General features: G+C 46.9%; 7 protein-coding genes across 7 annotated transcripts; 4 read left to right on the top strand and 3 right to left on the bottom strand.

The window, feature by feature from the left end:
• Positions 1-38: 38 nt before the first annotated feature.
• JR316_0012669 (uncharacterized protein) lies at positions 39-1,487 on the top strand (the record flags this gene model as incomplete). The annotated part of the gene is made up of 2 exons (XM_047898290.1): positions 39-65; positions 123-1,487. 2 exons carry the CDS (start codon positions 39-41, stop codon positions 1,485-1,487), a joined length of 1,392 nt encoding a protein of 463 aa, XP_047743179.1.
• A 1,071-nt stretch (positions 1,488-2,558) lies between these two features.
• Positions 2,559-2,886, top strand: JR316_0012668 (uncharacterized protein; the record flags this gene model as incomplete). The annotated part of the gene is made up of 2 exons (XM_047898289.1): positions 2,559-2,573; positions 2,731-2,886. The coding sequence occupies 2 exons, from the start codon at positions 2,559-2,561 to the stop codon at positions 2,884-2,886; spliced, it is 171 nt and encodes a 56-aa protein (XP_047743178.1).
• A 2,167-nt stretch (positions 2,887-5,053) lies between these two features.
• On the bottom strand, positions 5,054-6,253 carry JR316_0012667 (uncharacterized protein; the record flags this gene model as incomplete). The annotated part of the gene is made up of 4 exons (XM_047898288.1): positions 5,054-5,504; positions 5,563-5,814; positions 5,873-6,174; positions 6,227-6,253. The coding sequence occupies 4 exons, from the start codon at positions 6,251-6,253 to the stop codon at positions 5,054-5,056; spliced, it is 1,032 nt and encodes a 343-aa protein (XP_047743177.1).
• Positions 6,254-6,827: 574 nt separating this feature from the next.
• On the bottom strand, positions 6,828-9,657 carry JR316_0012666 (Interferon-induced GTP-binding protein Mx; the record flags this gene model as incomplete). The annotated part of the gene is made up of 12 exons (XM_047898287.1): positions 6,828-7,070; positions 7,123-7,453; positions 7,508-7,699; positions 7,763-8,101; positions 8,158-8,458; positions 8,518-8,592; positions 8,645-8,752; positions 8,817-9,154; positions 9,202-9,236; positions 9,291-9,325; positions 9,378-9,430; positions 9,497-9,657. 12 exons carry the CDS (start codon positions 9,655-9,657, stop codon positions 6,828-6,830), a joined length of 2,211 nt encoding a protein of 736 aa, XP_047743176.1.
• Positions 9,658-10,612: 955 nt separating this feature from the next.
• On the top strand, positions 10,613-13,737 carry JR316_0012665 (uncharacterized protein; the record flags this gene model as incomplete). The annotated part of the gene is made up of 6 exons (XM_047898286.1): positions 10,613-10,841; positions 10,890-11,178; positions 11,233-12,222; positions 12,277-12,473; positions 12,527-13,245; positions 13,351-13,737. The coding sequence occupies 6 exons, from the start codon at positions 10,613-10,615 to the stop codon at positions 13,735-13,737; spliced, it is 2,811 nt and encodes a 936-aa protein (XP_047743175.1).
• A 917-nt stretch (positions 13,738-14,654) lies between these two features.
• Positions 14,655-15,937, bottom strand: JR316_0012664 (uncharacterized protein; the record flags this gene model as incomplete). Its single annotated transcript, XM_047898285.1, has 3 exons — positions 14,655-15,397; positions 15,452-15,869; positions 15,923-15,937. The coding sequence occupies 3 exons, from the start codon at positions 15,935-15,937 to the stop codon at positions 14,655-14,657; spliced, it is 1,176 nt and encodes a 391-aa protein (XP_047743174.1).
• A 1,018-nt stretch (positions 15,938-16,955) lies between these two features.
• Positions 16,956-18,911, top strand: JR316_0012663 (uncharacterized protein; the record flags this gene model as incomplete). Its single annotated transcript, XM_047898284.1, has 10 exons — positions 16,956-17,095; positions 17,160-17,312; positions 17,415-17,561; positions 17,622-17,699; positions 17,752-17,798; positions 17,853-17,923; positions 18,015-18,035; positions 18,093-18,134; positions 18,187-18,459; positions 18,564-18,911. The coding sequence occupies 10 exons, from the start codon at positions 16,956-16,958 to the stop codon at positions 18,909-18,911; spliced, it is 1,320 nt and encodes a 439-aa protein (XP_047743173.1).
• Between the last annotated feature and the right edge of the window lie 1,045 nt (positions 18,912-19,956).

The raw sequence follows: 19,956 nt of genomic DNA, 5'->3' as shown, positions 1-19,956 counted from the left end.
GACTTTAGCTAGAAGAAAGTTACACACAACATAACACAATGGATCTGCCTTCATGGAGCGAGAATGTGAGTGTGGTTATTGTTGTGGACCCTAGATGCATTCTGACGAGTTGAAATGGCCAGGTTATCCCTTTAACAGATTCAAGCGTGTCACCAAGTCACAATATCGGCAATTCTTTTCAACAACTAAGCCTATATGATTTGGCAAACACAACAGCAAACACAGATTTGAACTTTTTAGATTCAACTTCCAGCCCATCGCTATGTGAGGAGGAGGAAGAGGAGAGAATTGGTCTCTCCTTGGACGATCAGTGGTACTTCTCGCCCCAGGTTGATACTGTGTTTCAGGATGCAGCTGCTCTTTTAGGATTAGATTGTCCTAGTACACCTGAAAGCTCATCCGACCAGTCTTGTGACGCAACATTCAATGTCGATACCTTTAGTGCGACACAAGATTTCCCTCCAGTCCACATTCCTACTGGACAGCTTGAATTATCTTCTCAGGTCGGCCGCGCTCGACAGGGCAAGGAAAAGAAACACGCCACAAACAAGAAGGCATTCGACGCATTTCCTGAATCTTACTCTTACGCGCAAGAACCTGCACATTTAAATGGTTCAACACCTGTACAAGTCTCCATGGACGTTCAGCCAAGGCATCTACAATTTCCTCCTTCCCTTCAATATTCAACCGATATGAGTGGCTGGGAATCGTCCAGTCGTTCAACTGGCCGGTCAGGGTACACAATCAATACGTCTAGCGGGCCACAGAATTTCCCTCTAGCATCCACTTCGACTCCCACAAATATACCTTTTGCACATGTCCCCAGGGACATTGAACGTGTCGCTATGCCATCGCGTTCTACATTTCAGGATGGTCCTATTCATCAAGCCAACTCTGAACGTTACAGAGTACCTATTAACCCACTGGGACCCTTCCCGGACGATATTGACTGGCCGTCTCAATGGAATGCAGGAATGTCTGGGAATATACCCAGAGAAGCTGACATGACGCCTGTGGCGTCAAGTTCAGCATTGACGATTCCATACAGGCTGGAACACCAATCCCAGCCCGCAGCATCACAGCAATGGCCCGCGCAGGTGGGCATAAACAACGGGTTCGAAGGGTCCATGATGTCCAACAATGCAATGATATCAAATGACCCACCTACATCAACCGTAGACGACACTGCGCGTCCGAAAAAACGAAGGGGTAAAAAACAACAGCAACAACAACACCAACTTTTCAGCGGAACACATGATGCAATACTTTTTTGCACTTGTGTAGAAAGTGGTGTAAAATGCAACGAGCCTTTGATCAGTCAAGCTCACCTCGGAAACCATGTTGCTAATTACCACGATGTTAAGAGGGGAAGGAGTGGTAATGAGGTTAAGGAATGTCCTTGGGAAGGATGCGATAAACATCTGAAAGTCAATAGTCTCTGGCGGCATATAATTCGAGCACACGGAAAAATGCTGCCGAAAGAGTGAATGTAATTATTTAATTTGACAGGATTGTTATATTTATCAATATATGAATTTTCTTTTATTGCTTGGATTGATGACCGAAACTTCCTGAGCTTCACAACAGATTTCGCCTTTTTCCAGCTTTCTTCTTCAATTCCTGCAAAGATTTCGGACGTCTGACTGTGATGTGGCTTCGAGTCACGTCACGACGCGTCGCCAGTCTGAGCACATGACGGTGGACGCGTCCTCAAATCCCCAATGTGAATGCAACTTGATTAAGCGCCCGAAAAGCGAGCGATATTTTGACAAGCTGAGGCCATCAAGACGGAGATTAAATATCAATTTCGCTGTCTATCATTTTTTATGTCCATTTAAATTCGTGTCAAGGTTACCAACCACATTTGGCCGATTTGAAAAGTCACAGGTCGTCACAAGACAACAGGTTAGCGAAGCCTGAAACGTAAAAAATGTCGTTCCACACCGGTTGCTACTTTTTTCTCCCCCTCCTCCTGTTCCAACGCTTTCCAGCCTTTTCTGCGACATGCTGCTTCAAAAACCATGGGCACAACGCTCTTTGAGCGTCCTATCCAGCAGATTCCTTTAGAACCTCTACAGGTTTTTATTCAGCACAGAAGTTGTACGTGTCAGCAGCTTTGGAGCTTGAGAACGAACGAAAGGATGGGCGGTATGCTTTTTTCTCGCTCCGTATTCGCCCAACCTCTGATATCTCATGGTTAAAGGGTCTCATTGTATGATTTCTTTCATCCACGCAGTCACACTTGAATCCTCTTCGAATGTCGTATCACTTCGGCTGGAATTGCAAACCGCCACGAAAAGTGCATAGATGCGCCTTTTCTTCAACAATTCTTCAACACACGAAGGCGGAGGGATTTTTGAAGACGTGAATGTAGGCGTTCTTGTTCCGTTTAAAGGTACGTCCCTGTTTCCTACACGTCAGACGTTAGTACTGACTAAACATGCCAGTTCGTGAAGAAAATTGGACGGTTTGACCGATATATGTGCACCACACACGTATTCACGTTGGTTCGACTCCTTTGGGTGATATTCTTGGTACCTGGCACCTCGCTCGCCTCCATGCCTGGTAATTCGGTGAGTATATGTACATTCATCTCCTAGAATTACACATACTTGAATGGTTTTTCGACCTTTCTTCTTCTCCACCCTCATTTGATACAAAGGCAGTGTTTACGACCGTGTTACATCTTGTCTGAATGAGCTCTTTATGATGGCTTTAGGTTACACAAAGGCCGCCGTGCCTACTCCAACCTCTATACCCAAATTCATATATGAGCGTCTCGCCATCCATGACATCACGCCGAAATCTCCATCCATCGCACTGTTGAAGCACGGTGTCATTTACGAATATGAAGACTGGGTAAAAAAGGAAGCAGATCAGTCATGAAACGAAGCATGATTACCACCCTGCCTTTACCTTTAATTCGTGACGCTACTGACTCTCCATTTACGTTGTATCATTGGGCGTCCAACTTTCTGTTTGTCTTGTATCTGCAGCATCCATTTCTTTTTTGCCTGACTTGCCCCTGGACCTGATGGTTCTTCGCATTCTTCACATGCTGACCTCACGACAAGGCAAACAGACAAATAGGAATGAATGGTGTAAAACAAAAACACGAAAGCTAGGCAGTTGTTCTCGATGGATCCCTGCAATCTCTCGACCGTCTGCCATACAAATTCCTTTTTTTTTCACGTCGCTTCGACTGTTGGCCTTGTGCCTTGTACAAAGTGCATTCCTTGTGTTTTGTCTGATTTTTTTTGGCAGTACCCCGGATTCCCTCGCAAGTTATCGTCTCCTTTTAAGGTGGTTAATTGAATCAACAATCTTCTGCTGTGTTGACAATCGTTCCTTGATCTCTGGTAATCTGGGGTTAACAGGAGTATTCTGAACTTCATTTCGACTTTACGTTGGAGCGCAAAATTGGACCTCTAGAAGCTAGAAGCCCAGCTTCTGCCTTGTATCGTGAGGCAACAGCTGCACAAAACAGCAAAAGGAATGGCTCATACCCGGATTGAAAGAGTGACCTTATCATTGCTTGCATTACAATTTGAACTTTGCAATGCGGGATGATTATATGCATGTCTCGATACTGATCATTAGTCGCTTGAAACACTCTTTCTAACCCCCATCCCTCATGTTTTTTTCCAGCCAATGCTGCGCATCTCCCACTTTTTTACCTCTCTGTAACTGTAAGTTTTGGCCACGTCCAATTTCTTCATTTAGCCTGATTTTCCTTCCTTTGTGGATCCATAGGAACCCAAATTCTCATCAAGTTTCTAACCATTGGGCGGTCTCCATCAATCGAGAGTTAACAGGCAGAGCGGAACAAGTATGCGAAAGCAATCACCACAATGCTGCGTGATTGAATCTCGACCCTAAGTGCATCGTTTTACACACGTTTTACTTTGGCGTGTATTTTTGTTTTTGTCGTTGACAGGCAGGTAGCTATATTCCTTTCCGCCGCGTATCTAGACTAGATGCCATTCTTCAAAGGAGAGAACCTCTGCTAGACAGGTTTTCCACTTTCTCAAGGTCTCCATTCCGTTTCCGCTAGTTACTAGTCAGAAAGATTCTTGATATTGATATTTTGGTTGTTCTGTGGTAATCCAGACATCACAGAGAATGTGGACTATCTTGTAACGTCATTTTGCGTGAACGGCGTTTTTCCGTGAATTAAATGCTCAAAAATTTTGTTGCTAATTGAAGCGGCTTAGCAAGTATCTCCAGTGCATTTCATTGCAGGCTCGTGGATCACACCATACAGTCATTGTTTCATAGATTGTCTAGCCGCTTGCGCATGAGAAACCAAAATGAATTATATTTGTAGATCGTCCAGTATAATATACATTTAATTTGAAGAGACGGCAATTTCTCTCCAACGGTTCATTAACTATCTCCCCCATACAAGGTATGTTTGAACACGAGTTAAAGCAATACGAACTACGTCCATCTATCCGTCATTAAGGAAGGTACAATAAACCGATGACGCTGGCACCCAGTGCTGGACTGAATGGAAACCTGTTGAGGATTTAAATGGAATATAATGGATATGAAGCCTGAACGTCGGGCCATGCTTTTAGAGACTGAAAAGGAGGAAGGAGGAGAAAATCATCAACCGGTATGGAACGACATTTTTACTTCACCCCTAACCTGTTATTGTGACAATTTGTGACTTTGAAATCGGCCAAATGTGGTTAATACCTTGACGCGAAGTTAAATTGAAATAAAAATGATAGACAGTGAAAATTCATATTTAATCTCCGTCTTGATGGCCTTGTCGAAATATAGCTCGCGTTTAGGGCGCTTATTAATGTTGCAAAAAATGGGGGAAGTCAGGACGCGTCTACCGTCGCGTATCAAGAACGACGACGCGTCAAAACGTGACGTCATGCCACATCGGACTCTCAACAATATCTGCGTATATTGTCACGGAAGAAAGCATGAGGAAAGGCAAAATCAACCTGTCATAAAGCTCATATTGTACACGTTGACCATCATACCGAGAAATAAAGAAATATACATATATTGTTGAATACATTTTGCTAAATTACATTTACATCTTGTTTGAACCGAGACCTGCTTTTGCTGAAATAACCAATGCCTTCGCATGCTTATTAAATATGTGTTTAATTAGGCTGCTGACTGTCAGGAATTCAGTACACCCTCGCCATGGACAACCTTTCAACCCTGTACCAATATGGCCTGGCGAAACATGGTGCGCATTTTTAAGATGGGCACCAAATTTCTTCAGGTCTGTAAATATTTCGGAACATGTAGATCCTGCGCAGCAGGTAACAGGCCCGGACATGGTATTCAAGTCCTCGTTTGTTTTGGGCTTCCTACTGGTAGCCCTCTTGTTGGTTTCGGGCACATTTTCTCCCATAATATATGGATGTGCCATTTCGGCGCGTTTCTTTTCGTTTCCCTGTCGAGAGCGGCCGACCTGAGAAGGTAATTCAAGCTGTCCAGTAGGAATGTGGACTGGAGGGAGAATTTGTGTCGCACTAAAGGTATTGCCAGTGAGTTCTCTGTCACCATCAGAAAAATTACAACCCTACTTACGTCTGGCCAGTTGAGCTTGAAGGTACACTAGGACCAATGACATTTGCTTCAGTGTCGGTGGAGTCCCATGCGTTGATTGGATTGGTCTGTTCTGGTTTGTTCATGCAGCTGATAAGAATTGGTGCAATCCAAGTTGCAAGCTCATATGGAGTGGACTCCGCGACCATCGACCGATCCTCCGACAAGGGGAGAGCAATTTCCTCTGTGTTAGCTGTTGGGCTTTGCGGGACTGGAGGGAGAATTTGTGTCGCACTAAAGGTATTGCCAGTGAGTTCTCTGTCACCATCAGAAAAAGCACAGCCCTACTTACGTCTGGCCAGTTGAGCTTGCAGGTACACTAGGACCAATGACATTTGCTTCAGTGTCGGTGGAGTCCCATGCGTTGATTGGATTGGTCTGTTCTGGTTTGTTCATGCAGCTGATAAGAATTGGTGCAATCCAAGTTGCAAGCTCGTATGGAGTGGACTCCGCGACCATCGACCGATCCTCCGACAAGGGGAGAGTAATTTCTTCTGTGTTAGCTGTTGGGCTTTGCGAGTTCTCGACATGCACTGGGGCATGAGCTGCGGTATTGCAATTGGGTGTCGCGCTTGAATCTACCGAAGAGGGAACCTGGCCATTTGTCGTAAGAAAGCATCTAGGGGGCCACAATGGTCACACTCACAAATTCACTCCATGGAAACAATTCCATTGGTAAGATATGCGGTGTATATCTCGTCTCCTAGATAGTGGCCTTGAAATAAAAACCGGGGATCAAGCTGTTTACCAGAGGGGGAGGTGGTTTGGATTGGATAAGTTTAAAGTTCCGCTCGCAACTAAAATAAACATCACTTTAGTCAGTGTTACTTAAATGGTCACATATAGTGGCACTCTCTACTCAATCTAACGAATGCAAGTAAATTATAAAAGGAACACTCGTTAGAACATCTATCCATATCCCCAGGTACTGGCAGAGTAGGCAGTGTTCTGTATAAGGCCAAGCCTTCTCGAGTTGACAATTACTCATAACCCAACACTTTCACCCAATCATTAGTGCAATTTAGCTAAGAACCCGTCAGCGCTTCCAGCTTCATTCTTTGTATTCTCACTGGCACACATATATCTCTGAACATTAGCTGTATGAAATACCTCCAAAGGAAGTTGAATAGTTGATACTTAATCACCGCACGAATTTGATTTTCTAAATCATAATATGTCATCATATTACATGCGTCTTCTACGACCAACGCTATCCATTTCATGCAATCTATGCACAACCAAGGCCTTTACTTGCCACCAGAAAAGAAGCAGTCTATCTTGTGCTTGATCTGCGTCAAGCGCGCCTTTCTGTCCTCCAAATCCTTCCTCTTCCTTTCGACTACGGGATCCTCTTTCACAAGATCTTGCAGATCCACCTCGCCAGATTGCACCTTCTTTACAAAGGCATTCAAGACTGTCTGATGTATGGAGGTTGCAAAGCGTTGGTTCAGCTCATGCTCGATAGTAAGGGGGATGTAGTCAATGAATCGCTTGAGAAAGGGTGCTGTCAGTTCTAATCACACGCAATTTGCGTTGACGCACTTTGTGGGCGATTTGAAAGTATGCCTGCACTCCAGAAATAAGATTTATCTCGTCGTCCCATGTCGAAGCCGCTGGCCGGTTGGTCGGTGCAGGAGGCGGGAAATGGTAGAGGATATGTAGGGGGTCCCACGAGCCCGCATTGATATAGGCGGGAGATGGATACGAATTGAACCCAGCACACATGCTCTTGTACTTAGACACCCATGTAGCCTTCTCTTTCGTATAACTATCGTTGAGAGTGTACATCGGGGTGCTCTCGTGCTCTATGTATCTTTCCAGGATGCGACGTGTCTTCTGAACATGGGCCTCGTACTCTGAAAAGACAAATCCTCTGTTTTGACTGCTTAGAACAAGCCAAACAAGACCTTCAAGAATGGATTCATACCTCATATATCTTTCCAGCTCTTTGTATCTTCCGAAGTTTTCTTGCAGTAGCACATTGATGAAATCGCGCGTATTGTCGACTATGTCATCAAAACAGAGAAGGGACGGTTGCTTCCAAAGGGACGTGTACTGCAATGTCAGGGTTTGCGTCGCCTTGTATGGAATGTTCCCAGGAAGTTCCCAGGCAATCGATCTAAGAAATACACATTATTAGAACTAGCAGTAAACCTAATGCAGCGCAAAGAGCGATGTATACTTCTTGATAACCTCCCGTACGTCAGCTAGAGCACGAGGCTCACACTGAGACTGGACATTGAGGCGAGATGAAATAGGATGAACGTTTTCAAAGGGATAGAAGTTTGGGGAAGTCATTTCAATGTCGTGTTTAAACGTGAAATATCGGTATCTGTTGTCTTGAATAAGCTTGAGTTGATGCACCCCTGGTTCCTCGTCGCTGGTAATGGCCTTGCAAAAGTTGTGGATGCAGACCATAACGTCGGTCGTGGGGTCGTTCGTTGAAAGTCGAGGTAGATTGCGCAATTCAGACTGGACGTTCGAAAGTTCATTGTTGACCGCATTCTGCAAGCTTGGGAGACTGAGAGCAAAGAACGTCAGCGGGATACCAGTGGCATGAATATGATAGAATCAAACTTTTTCTCGATGAGCTCAATGAGAAGCTTGCTGATGCTTTTCACAAAATTAGGGATACCGAAGCGGCTTCTGTCGGCGATGGAGCACCAAGGCTCAACTGTTTCGAAAAATTGGGCGGATATGCGTTCGGCCTCGAATTTGCTCACTGCGCGAGATCGCTCGTCGTCGTGGAGTAGGCGAACACAATAGTAGCCATGCTTGTCCACCCTCTCTTCATCTTGCTGAGGGTACAAGAGCTTTCTCCATGCATCTCGACGGCCCCGAGACCCATCCCCAAGGGTATCAGGTTTGGTAAGGACGCCTAGGAACCGAACTGGGATAAATCAAAGTAATATGTTTGAACGATGGTAATGGACGTACCAATTGTCCTCTGTTTATACGGATCTACCTTTGGATCTTTAGCAAGAGCCAAAGCTTGCATGTTTTCGATGTCGTCTGGAAAAGACAAATGAAACTCAACCCCCAGGTACAAAATTTAGAACACTACCAGTCATCGGCATCGCAACAACGATGAGGGTGTTTGGCATTGCGATGTAGTTTTCCACCAGATTTCGAACGAGTGCTATGATTGCTTCATCGGCATTTTGTATCAACCCTAATAGGAAAAGGATCTTCAATGTCAAAGCGCGAAATTCGGGGTTACTGATATCCAAACCTACCTGGCATATCGACGAACGTAAGGTCGGTGGCATTCGGATCCTTTAATCTGATATGAATTGCATTCTTGGAGAAAGGAAGGATTTCTGGATCATCGTTGTTTTTCAACTCGATCTCTGTCATAGAGTAGAAATCCGACATAGGCCTATGGGGGCTAAGATTGGCACTCTGTGCACGACGAATCCACAACTCTAGTAATGCCTTGTCCTCGATGACCGGCCCAAATGGTTCGATCCTGGGCATTGACAGGCGGTTTCCTTCTTTGTCAAATTCACGGGACAAACTGAGGGTACAGGACCAGGAACTTGCGTCGCTGGACATGGAACAGTCCATGGGGCACCTAATAGCTACGTAAGAGAGTGAAATAGCTGTCGCTTTCGCTCTTACCGTGTACATGTACCACTATCGCGAGGCACGGTTATCTATGATTGTGTTAGTTACGTCCGCCAGTAAACTCAACCCAGCATAATGCTTACTCCGCTGACGGCTTCAACCAGGGAGCTTTTGCCGCCTTTGTGTCGATAAGATGAGTAAATGACGGTGGGTAGCCTTTAAATACTTACTGGACTGGCCACCGATAACGACAACTCTTGGAACATCGAACACTGCTTGAACCCTGTATTGAGTTACCAAGCCAATTCAAAACAAGGAAAGGCGTGGAGAACAGGAAGTTGTAACGCACCCAAGGTCGCGTATTGACCAGTAGAGTTCCATTATCCTGTGGCATTTAAGTGCATAGTCGCTGTTCCCTATAGCCACGCTTGCCTCCAAAGGTGTAGGAAGCGATGAAAGGGCTCGCTTTCGACCGCTAACAGAGTTGTTTCGACGAAGATTTTTGAACATGACGAAGCTGGTAAGACAAGTATCCGAAATCAAGGAGTTCGCGGGGAGGTTTTAAAGGGTTTTCTTCATTCTTGTTGCCATGGGAGGTCCTAAAGAGTATCGGATGATGCTTCGAGATTCGCAAAGTACAGTGTGCGTCTGTTCATCCACGCGGTAGTTGCAGCTGTTTCGCCGCGACAATAAACTCGGCCACATTCATTCGAACCAAACCGCCATGCTGGACCAGGTTGATTCTTTCGAAGGCGTGGTCGAAGGCGGGTCGAAATAGGAACAAAGATGCGATGAGACTGTGCCTCGTGATTCATAAGAAGCTCGGTTTGGCGCCGCACATCTTGGTGTCGTAAACCTATGAAGGTTTAACGTTTAACGTTTAAGCCTCAAGGGCAAAAAAGGAACGGCATTTTGTTATTTGCATCATGATGATGTCGTGTTCAAAGAGTGCTAATCTACTAAAATGTGATTAGTCAAACAATATTGCTAGTGTGGTGGACTTACCCAAGAATTTCGAGGAGGGTTTTCGAGCGCTTAACATTAACTGTCAAACCAGAAACCAAGAATTTCGGCCTATCTTGGCACAAGCCGCGATAAGACGAACTTTTCATGGATATCGTACGATAGGTGAGCACAAATTGGGGCATTTTTGGTGCTGGAAAATTGTGTTTTCTTTGTTAAAAGGGTATTGCCAGAGAGGCAAGCTTCGTTTTGCTTTAGGCCTTGTCAACGTTGGTGGCAGGCCACAGACTTGGGGGATGTGAAATTCTATTGGCCACCAACGGCCGAAATTGCCAATTTCGGCATAATGTTCGGTCAACCTCGGCCACCACATAACCATCAACCGGAATCACGGTCCTGGGAATCTTGACAACCAACGACAGAGTCATCCGGGTCTGACGCCTCTCAGGAAACGCTCAACGATGACGACTACTCTCAGTGAAGACCCTGCTACGCGTCCGATATGAAGCAGGCCCTCACAGACCAAGAAATACACAACTTATGTTCGAAATTCGACGTTGAGGTTCGGGAAGAAGCCTCGTACATCCTATGGTGTATATGGAAGGAAAGGCATACAGACCGTGCTAGTTTGCAGGATTGTATCAGCGCGCTGGTAGATGACGACGATCTATTCATTGCTCTCCAGTCTGCCCACTCAAGTGGTATCTACGATGTCATAAGGAATTGGAAACGTGCGTGTCAGTGGCTTTTAACCAAGCGTTGGCTGATTAATGTCATAGAAAAGCCCTTGAAACATTCTGTTAACAAAGACGCGTCCATCGAAGCAGACATACGCGTAATTCTTTCAGAATTACATCCCACCATGAAAAAGCTAGTCGACGGAGAAATTACGCTGCCTATATGGACTCCAGATTTTGTCGATTCCGCAGTATCCTCGCATCTCACGAACTTGAAGATTCCTTGCCTGAAGGGAAAGCCAAATCTACTATTGCACGATCTTGGAAGTTTTAAAAACGATCCAATGCTGGAAAAGCGTCTCAAGAATGTATTCATGCCCAACAATCACACGTTCGTCGTTTCTTTCTTGTGAAGCGACAACAATTTCATCTTTGGGGTTCCTAGGTTTCTTGTGAACACGTCTGGCTCTGGAAAGACACGTCTTTTGCTTGAGGGATTATGTGAGAATTGGGGTTTCTACTTTACATCTCTGGTAGATTCCAGTCTCCTTGGATCTAGCGATGTGCAGAATAGTATCCAAACACATGTCCCCGATTCCCCCAGATTCCGATCTGTTCTACCCCCACCCGGTTCCGCGGGGTATGAATCCGCACTCAAAACTAATCGCGAAATTGCCAACCGGTTATTTCGCCAAATATTTCTCGCCCGTCTGATCATCTTCAACTCTTTTGCTGAAACCATGAACAACAGCATTAAAATGAACCAACTCACCAACAGGGCCGCAAATCAAGACTCTAGAACGTACAAAGCACGCTGGCTGCTCCTCCAACTCCGGCCTTCGTTCGTCCACCCGCAAGTTTGGGATATTTTCGACGAGCTGTCTTCCAAACTCTCGGGAGCATCCGATAGTTTCCTGAATGGCAGGACGAAAACGCTGCTTGCCAACGTGCGGAGCTTGTGCTCGCAAATAGACAACTACCATCCGCAGAGCAGCCCTGCAGGTGGTAATTTCAATGAAATTAGTGATAGTGGTTCGCAGATGTCAACTTCGGATACTGCGCAGACGCCCCTGTTCTGCGTGCTTGATGAAGCCCAGCACGCAGCCACCCAGCACAACAGCTCGTTCCGCTCTGATCAGAACGGCGCACACCGTCCGATCCTGCGCGAGGTTGTCAAAGCCTGGGAAGGCCAGTCTTTCGGGCAAGGCGTGTTCATGGTTGTCGCAGGAACTGGAATCTCAAAAGATGTTGTCGATCAGGCTATGGCTTCAGCCATCATGAAGGACTCGAGGTATAGATGGTGCTCTGATACGGGTGCATTCGATCATAAAGAGGTCCAGGTTCGATATCTACAGAAATACCTGCCACAAAGCCTCCTTGATTCGAATGCTGGCGTGCGTCTGGTAGAAAGGATATGGTACTGGTTGCACGGAAGGTTTGCCCTTCAATTTTCCAGTGCCATGATTGCCCCTGCTTAATGAACACTCAGATATCGATTTACTGCAGGTTATGTGTCTGAACTGCTCTTGAATGGGCTGAAAAGACCACATGGCCTACTGAACGCCTATGTCCAACATTTTGCCAACTTTAATGTAACCGACGCATCCATGTTCGTCAAGCAAGAGGGCAAAGAGGCGTTGCCGGTTCTTTCTCAATACAAATTAGATTTCTCAAAGTTGAAGAAAAGTATGTCATTCAATTCAATAGTGTGATATATTGCAGTTCTAATCAATGACTAGACAGCGACATGCTGACTACAATCCAGCAACTGACGACACATTACCTCATGCGATCTGTCTTGCCACTTACTCTCGGTAAAGATGAAGCGATTTACGTCGAATACGGATTCGCCCGCTTCGTGGACTCGGACACCAAAACCGTCGCCGTCGACGAGCCACTCGTTCTGCTTGCAGCCACGGGGTGGATCAACGCCAACCACCGCACAAGCTACAAATACTTCGCCAAACAGATCCACCTCCACGATCCGTCCTCGAACGGCTTCGAAAATTACATCGCGTTCTGCATTGACCTGCTCTTCTCCAGCAGACGGCGCGTTAATGAGGTGTTCCATTTTTCTGGGATAGGGTACGGCGCGGCGCCTGCGTGGAGCTCGCTTGAAGCTGAGCTCGTTGCGCTGCATAGGACAGACCTCGACACTATCGAGGAGAGCGCAGTAAGGCACTCGCAGTTCTTCGGGCCGTCCGTCACACTGGGCACGAATGCCAAATCGCCTGAAGACACCTCGAGCTGGCTGGGACACAATTCATATACCCCAATTTGCTTCCCTCATATCTCGATGGGCCCCGATCTCGTATTTGTCCTGAGGTTATCTGACGGTTCGCTTATCTGGGTCGTACTGCAGGCCAAATACTCGCTAGGCAAGAACGGGACACTGTCGAGACCTAACCTGCGCAAATCGATGCGAAGCGTCACCCCATCGTATTTCTTCTTAGACAAGGTATGCTGCGCACCTTCTCAATAGATCCTGAGCTTTCATAGTAGCCAAAATGCTGATTATCGATTGGTTTCTGTGCCCTGACGTTGGTTGCTTCGATCTATACAGGACGGGAAACATTTCTCTCCAACGAGCTATCCAGACCTAGTCAACGAGATCCACGAGCGTCTCCTCGGTCTTCCTCGCCGTCGGGCTGACGCAGGGAAATACAGTCTCCTGCGCGTCGTCGCCTCCTTCCCCGCCGACACCAACCTCAAACGGTGCATCGACGAAGACCCAGACCAAGATGGGCACCCCATCGCCAGCCTCAACATGTCGCTGATCAAACAGATAACGCGGCGCATGTCACCTATAGACTTCCTCCAGGGCCTGCAGGACCCTCTGCAAAATTCCGGGAGGACAGGGAAGAGGAAGAGAAGAGTCGATCTGGGGTCGTCTTCTCAGGCTGCCAGTCGTGCCACTGGCAGCTCAAAAAAACTAAAGCTTAACATTTAACTAGTAACCGTTCTACCCTCAAAGTCCATCCTATTGGTTATTTATGCCATTTGCTTTCGATCTTGGATTCACCCGTGTTTTTTTGTCTGGCTTTCGATACAGTTGTTCTATGTAGATGCTTCATTATTCGGTCTTTCCCGCTCCACCCTATACATACATTTCTATTGACTGACTGACGGATGGATTCGAATCTTGTCATCGAGTTGCTCTGAACCTTAATAAAGTCACATTGAAAAGAAGCAGATTACGCACTAATGAAAAATCGTACAACCAAATAGTCTATTCAAAGACAAAAGGTAACATGTCATATTCAAGAAAATTAAAAAAGATAAGAGGGACTAAGGAAAAGAAAAAAAGAATCGCGCTGCATAGAAGTAAGACACAATGATACATGGAATATACAAGATGGGATTACACCGATCAGCACCCCTGTCCCACTAGATGTACCATCGATCATACAGCCAGAAGAGATGTAGACGAGAAGCCTAGTAAGCGAGGAAAGGGTAGAGAGAAACAGGAACTGAAAGAGTATCCAAACTGGAATACCGTAAACCGTTAAACCGTAACCGGGGGGTGTGGGGATCAGTCCTGAAAGGGGGAAGACGATGCTCATCGAATCACGTCCGTATGTAAAAAAGAAAACCAAGCTTCGAAACGAATGCGAACGCCCATTTCGTGAAAAATATACGGGGCACGGTGTCTTGACGTTGCAGACGAGTATACGCTGTGGCTTTCATACATGGCTCTACCCGCCGCTGGGCTCCTGATAGGGGAAAGTGTTCGGCCCTTTCTAAGATTTGGGTGTTATTCTGTTATCTATACAAGCACACACAGAGAGATTTTAACAGATCAGTCAGGCAAAACCGGGACAAAAAAGATGTGAACGATGGACGTACACTTGAAATGGTCCTTATCTATCACGGATCTGGGTCCAATTTCTCACCGCGAGCCAAAACGCGTACGACCTTGCTAGGTTGAGATATCATTTCCATCATGGCCATGACAGCTGGTGGGCGCTCCACAAGTCCGGACTTGGGTCCATGTGAGTCACTCGTGGACGGTCGGCGGCCACGATTCGAACCCTGCGAGCGTTTCTGGCCATGACCACGGTCGTCGTCCTCGCCACCGCGGCCAGGGAGAGCGGGGTCGACCTCGAGGAGGGAGATACCGGCCTTTGCGGCCCAAGAAGCGACCAGAGATCCGGTGGACCGAGCCTCGTACCGGTTCGCATGCGTTGCGGTGGGAGCGGGCAGCGGGACGGGCGTCAGCGGTGCTTCTGCGGACGAGGCGATGTTCATGGCCATGGACTGGGGGGACATATTCGGCAGGGTCGACAATACGGCGAGTACGACTTTCATCGGGGCTAGCTTCTCGGCATGTACAGGTTTCAGTTCCTCTTCAGGGTGCTCGGTTTCCCAGCGAGCACAGCAGATGATCCGGCGAACCCACTCCGGGCAGGAGTTGACGTTGGAGTTGGTTGGAGACGACTCGGTTCCCTCGCTGTTGAAGGATATCTTGTCCCATAAAACGAATGCATCGTCTCTCTGTACACGGATCCGCGGGTTGGTCCCGACTTGGGCTTCAAGAATTCGAGACGCTGTGCGAGCCTTTTGGGCCAAAGATGATGTACCTTTCTTCAAAAGGTCGAGTGTATTGAGAGCTACGAAGGATTGGATTAGTTCAATTGTGTGATCCGAAAGATAGGGAGACAGACCTTCGAGAGGCACAATGATAACCTCTTCCCGACCTTCTCTGCACCACTTCTTGACCTGATACAATGCATGGATAAGGACACTGGCATCGACAACTACAACATCGGCATCCTTGTCCTTTCTTTGCTCCTCGTATGACCTCCTTATGATCCCCGGGGCAGCATTGACACTTCGATCGAACTCGTTGTCTTTCCGTTCCTTTGCAGGGATCTTCCGTTGGGCAACTTTGATTCCGGGAGAGTTTGACCCTCGCTTGGGACCGCCGGGACCATTGGAATTATACAAAATAGGGTTCTTCCTGTCTCTCCAGTTCGCAGAAGACGAAGACACTGTTTTCTCGAGCTGTTCGACTTGGTGACTCAAGAAAGCAGCGCCTAGGGCGCGAGACATCGCCGTTTTGTTGGCGTTGGCGTTGGAAGCCTGAGATACATCGTCAGTGAGCATCCAATAGGATATAAACTGCCCAATCTCACCTTTTTGTCTGCCATCTGTGATAGTTTTGAAGGAAGGCTTGAACAACGAGACCCAGGGCTGACGGAGACTGCACACAGGATTAGTCAGCCTGGCACATTAAAACTGCCGATTTTGGCAGGCAACTCCTTTTTCTGACTCCCATCGGTGAAATGGGAAATTTACCACAAGGCTCCGTAAAACCCTGCTCCAGGGGTAATAACACATAATTTGGATGTCAATGTATGGTTAATATGTCTAGAGAGCATTGGCAGATAGGTAGATATCCAGACTCTGCGCAGCACCTCGTGCCGAGGGCCGAATGTTCCGTTTTTCTATCCCCGCTCAATTAGTTTCCTTGAACAGACTCGGATCTGACCGGCCAGCAGCTGACCGACGCTCTTCAACTTGTTTTTGACCAAATGGACGCGTTTTACAGGCCCTGGCCTCTGGATTCAATTTATTATTCACTTTGACACTCTCCACCCCGCAAGGATGCGCATAGCTGCCTAATTCCGGCCAGCCTCTAGAGATTATCGATAACGATATCAGAAGCACCCTCTGGCGAATCACACAACCCGTCATAAATCTACTTACATGTGTTGCACACGCGTTGTTCTTCATTTCCTGCTACGGTATGTTTTCTTCCATAGCGCACCACTTCACAGTCATATTTGTCGCTCTCTCATTTTTATTTCGCCGTTATATGTCCCTAATTGAATGCGCAGGTGACAGAAGCAGGCCTTGTTCGGATTTGTTGTGCATTTGATTTCTTCAACATGTTTCGTAAGTACCCGGGTCGCCCCACGAGTTCGGACTTATGCCTGATAGATTCATAGTGTCGATCTCCTGAACCCCAATTACATACATAGGTCGCAGAACCCCAAACTGGTCTAAATTATTTATTGTTTCCCCCAGTGCCCAAGGCATGGTGCACTACACCCGAAATGAAGATAAGAACCGCTGGCCATGTCAGTGTGCCAGTTATTCCTTCTTCTTCCCTCTTCATCGTCGTCTCTCAGAGCGGAGCTCTGGTTCTGCCAGCAGTGGTTGAGAATGGGCCACCAAGTCGACGTCACGCTCGTTCTCGGGCCAATGGTATTTTCTGTCGTCTTCAACGCCTTTCTTTACGGGATTTGTGTGCTACAATTTTGCTATTACTGGGAAAGCCGGGCGAGGGACACGGCCATAATCAGGTTACAGCACACCCTTTACTCCACCTGTGTGTACCATCAGCTTACCATACGCAAATCTTTTCAGGTTGCTTGTCGCCTGGACGCTACTTTTGGACACCTTCCATACCAGTGCACTATCGTACATGATCTGGGAGTATGTCGTCGTCCACTTCAATGATCCGTCTTTCCTATCGACTGTCCTGTGGCCGTTTTCATCAACGCCGATTGTGACGACCATGTAAGTCTTTTTTCGTTTCTGTGTGTAATCGCCGACGCGTACCTATCTTGGGACCACACACAATCGATGATGTATCTTGATTTAATCGTTGTCTATTCAAAGGACATCCTTTCCGATCCAAATATACCTCTCCTGGCGTATACGCCAGTTTTCCCGCTCGACTCGGGTCTTTTCTGTGCTGGTGGCCATGGCTGTCGCACAGGCGACTCTGGGATTGGTCTGCTCTGTAGCAGCTTTCCATGTACCACGGTCTGTTTGTATAATACCGTTCTCATCCGTATTGTGCGTTAACTAAACAGGGTTGCTCAGAATCGGGTCTTACAGACAACTGATCCCGTTTGTCGATGCATGGCAAATAACGGCCGTAGCCACCGACGTCAGCATAACGTGCGTTCCGTCGCTTCACATCCACATTCTTATACCCTCACACAATCATCAGGCTGCTTCTGTCTTGGTACTTGTGGAAGAGCAGAACCGGTCAAAAATGTGCGTAACTTTGTCATTTCAAAAATTCAGCAGGATCCTAAAATTTTCAACAAGCAAGCAACAACGTCATCTGTCGGTTAATCCGATCCTCTATTGAGACGGCGGCTTTCGGTGCTTCTTTTTGCGTAAGATGTCTACCTTACCCTGAACGGATTTAGTGTTCTGACTGATTCAATTGTTTTTTGGTTGTTCGCGTTTTGATAATCCTATAATCAGATATTGGATCTGATTACATTCGTACGTCACTTATCGCCTCCAATGAACTTGATGATTACTCATGAATATTCGGCGTAGACGCTATTGCAAGATACGAACTTTCATGTCGTGTTCGCTTTCGTGAGCCTCGCTTCCATTCCTCTTGGTGTGGTGCGTGTGTACTAATACACAGCCTTTTCTCAGCCGATGGGAAGGATATATACGTGAGCCATGTTTGCTGGGCCGTCTCTCGCTTTTCGTCGCTAAAATGGATCGGTCGCTTGTCGGTCAGAAACACCCTACTAATGGTGACTACACCCCCTCTCCTGATCTACTCAAGAAACAAAAAGCTCAACCCTTTATCTTATCCCATCCCACCTCTACCATACAGACCCTCAACTCGCGCCAATCGCTGCGCGCTGAACTCGAGCGCCCCATCGTACCCGACATCGCACTCGACCAATCGGTGGGTAGTGCACCATTACCATTACCCTTGCTCCTGCACCCCCATGCCTCAGCATGTGCCCATGTTTGATGTTATTCTATGGTTTAATTGAAAGTAACCCGCAGTTCAACACGTTCACCGCGCCATTGCGCAGTGGGATCGACCCTGGGCCGCCGCCGCCACCGTCGTCGACAGTGCTGAAGAAGGCGTTGTCGGCAGAGCAGCAGATGCAGCACCAGCACCAGCACCAGCATTATTATCATCATCATCAACAGCAGCAGCAGCAGCAGCAGAGCGCGATTATGTTGAATGTGACGGTGTATAGCACCAGCGGTGCGGGTGCGGGTGGGGTTGCTGGTGGTGGTGGAGCGGGTTGTGTGGGCGACGCGACGCATACGATTTCTTCTGTGCAGATATGTCACAGCGCGCCTGATGGTCCCTTCACATCTTCTGTGAGGCTCGATATTCCATGATACTTCGATGTCAGTGCTAGGCTGCAGCTGCAGTGATGTAATGTGGACATATTCCGTGTCCTTTCTTTCTTTCCTTCCCTCCTTCTCTCCTTCTCTCATTTGCTTTGATACACGTAATACGACTGTAGTCCAGATTTCTGCTTTGGATATTTTAGCTTTTGCTACACCATTGACAAGATGAGGATATGACTTCATATGATTGCCGGTTGGCCTTTTCGTAATTGTAAATACTAAATAGCTTACGTGTTACACTTACAGTACTAGCTAGCTTATACCGGATTCAGAGGACGACGATCAGGTGGGATCGTCGGTCTTTGCTTGGCGTAGTTGCCGTTTTAATGAAATGATGACAGTATGGGTTTGGTATGTGTACGTACGTACTGTATTTGCGACAGCTGGAAAGTCGAAAGCGAGAGTTGTACTCCTTACAGGTATTGTGCCGCGCCTTTACCTATTATGAAGTATGAATGACTTACTAGGCTGCGCATGGAATTTTATTGATGGTCAAACTAAAGCTGCGTTGAAACGACCGCTTGAGGTCCGGAGATGTATTATTCAATTATCATCCAGATACTCAACTGACAAAGAGGTTTTTACACTCATACTCGAAGTATTAACAATCTTGGCGAAGTTGGGCTCCGGACCGCTCAGAGGTTGGGTTTCAGAGAATTTGAACTTGTTCCACTTTTCATCGTCCTTCGGACGTGACTCGTGATTACTGCGCCGCTGCTACTACATGCGTACTCGTATTCATTAATCTGCCATGAACCGGCTTGCTCATGCGGGATCGATGAGACCGAACTGCCTTGCAAAGTTCCAAATAAGAGTTTTCAGAAAGAAACTTTATTGTCTTCCAATGAAGCAGTGCTCAGATTGCAACTAAATTGGAAAAAGTAAAGCTTATACCGCTCAAGGTTTAATGAAAGGCTTCATACTCTCATTCAGCCTCAAAAATGATGTAACTCTGCACAGCAAGCACACCTTACCTGAGAGGCTGAGTACCGAGGAGGCTTTTATTATTTAATTGTGTCGATCCTTGAGGCGG

Source organism: Psilocybe cubensis, chromosome 12, assembly GCF_017499595.1.
Source record: "Psilocybe cubensis strain MGC-MH-2018 chromosome 12, whole genome shotgun sequence".
Classification (NCBI taxonomy): Eukaryota; Fungi; Basidiomycota; class Agaricomycetes; order Agaricales; family Agrocybaceae; genus Psilocybe; species Psilocybe cubensis.
The sequence above is the reverse complement of the archived record's forward strand: the minus strand, read 5'-3'. Positions and strand labels throughout refer to the sequence as shown.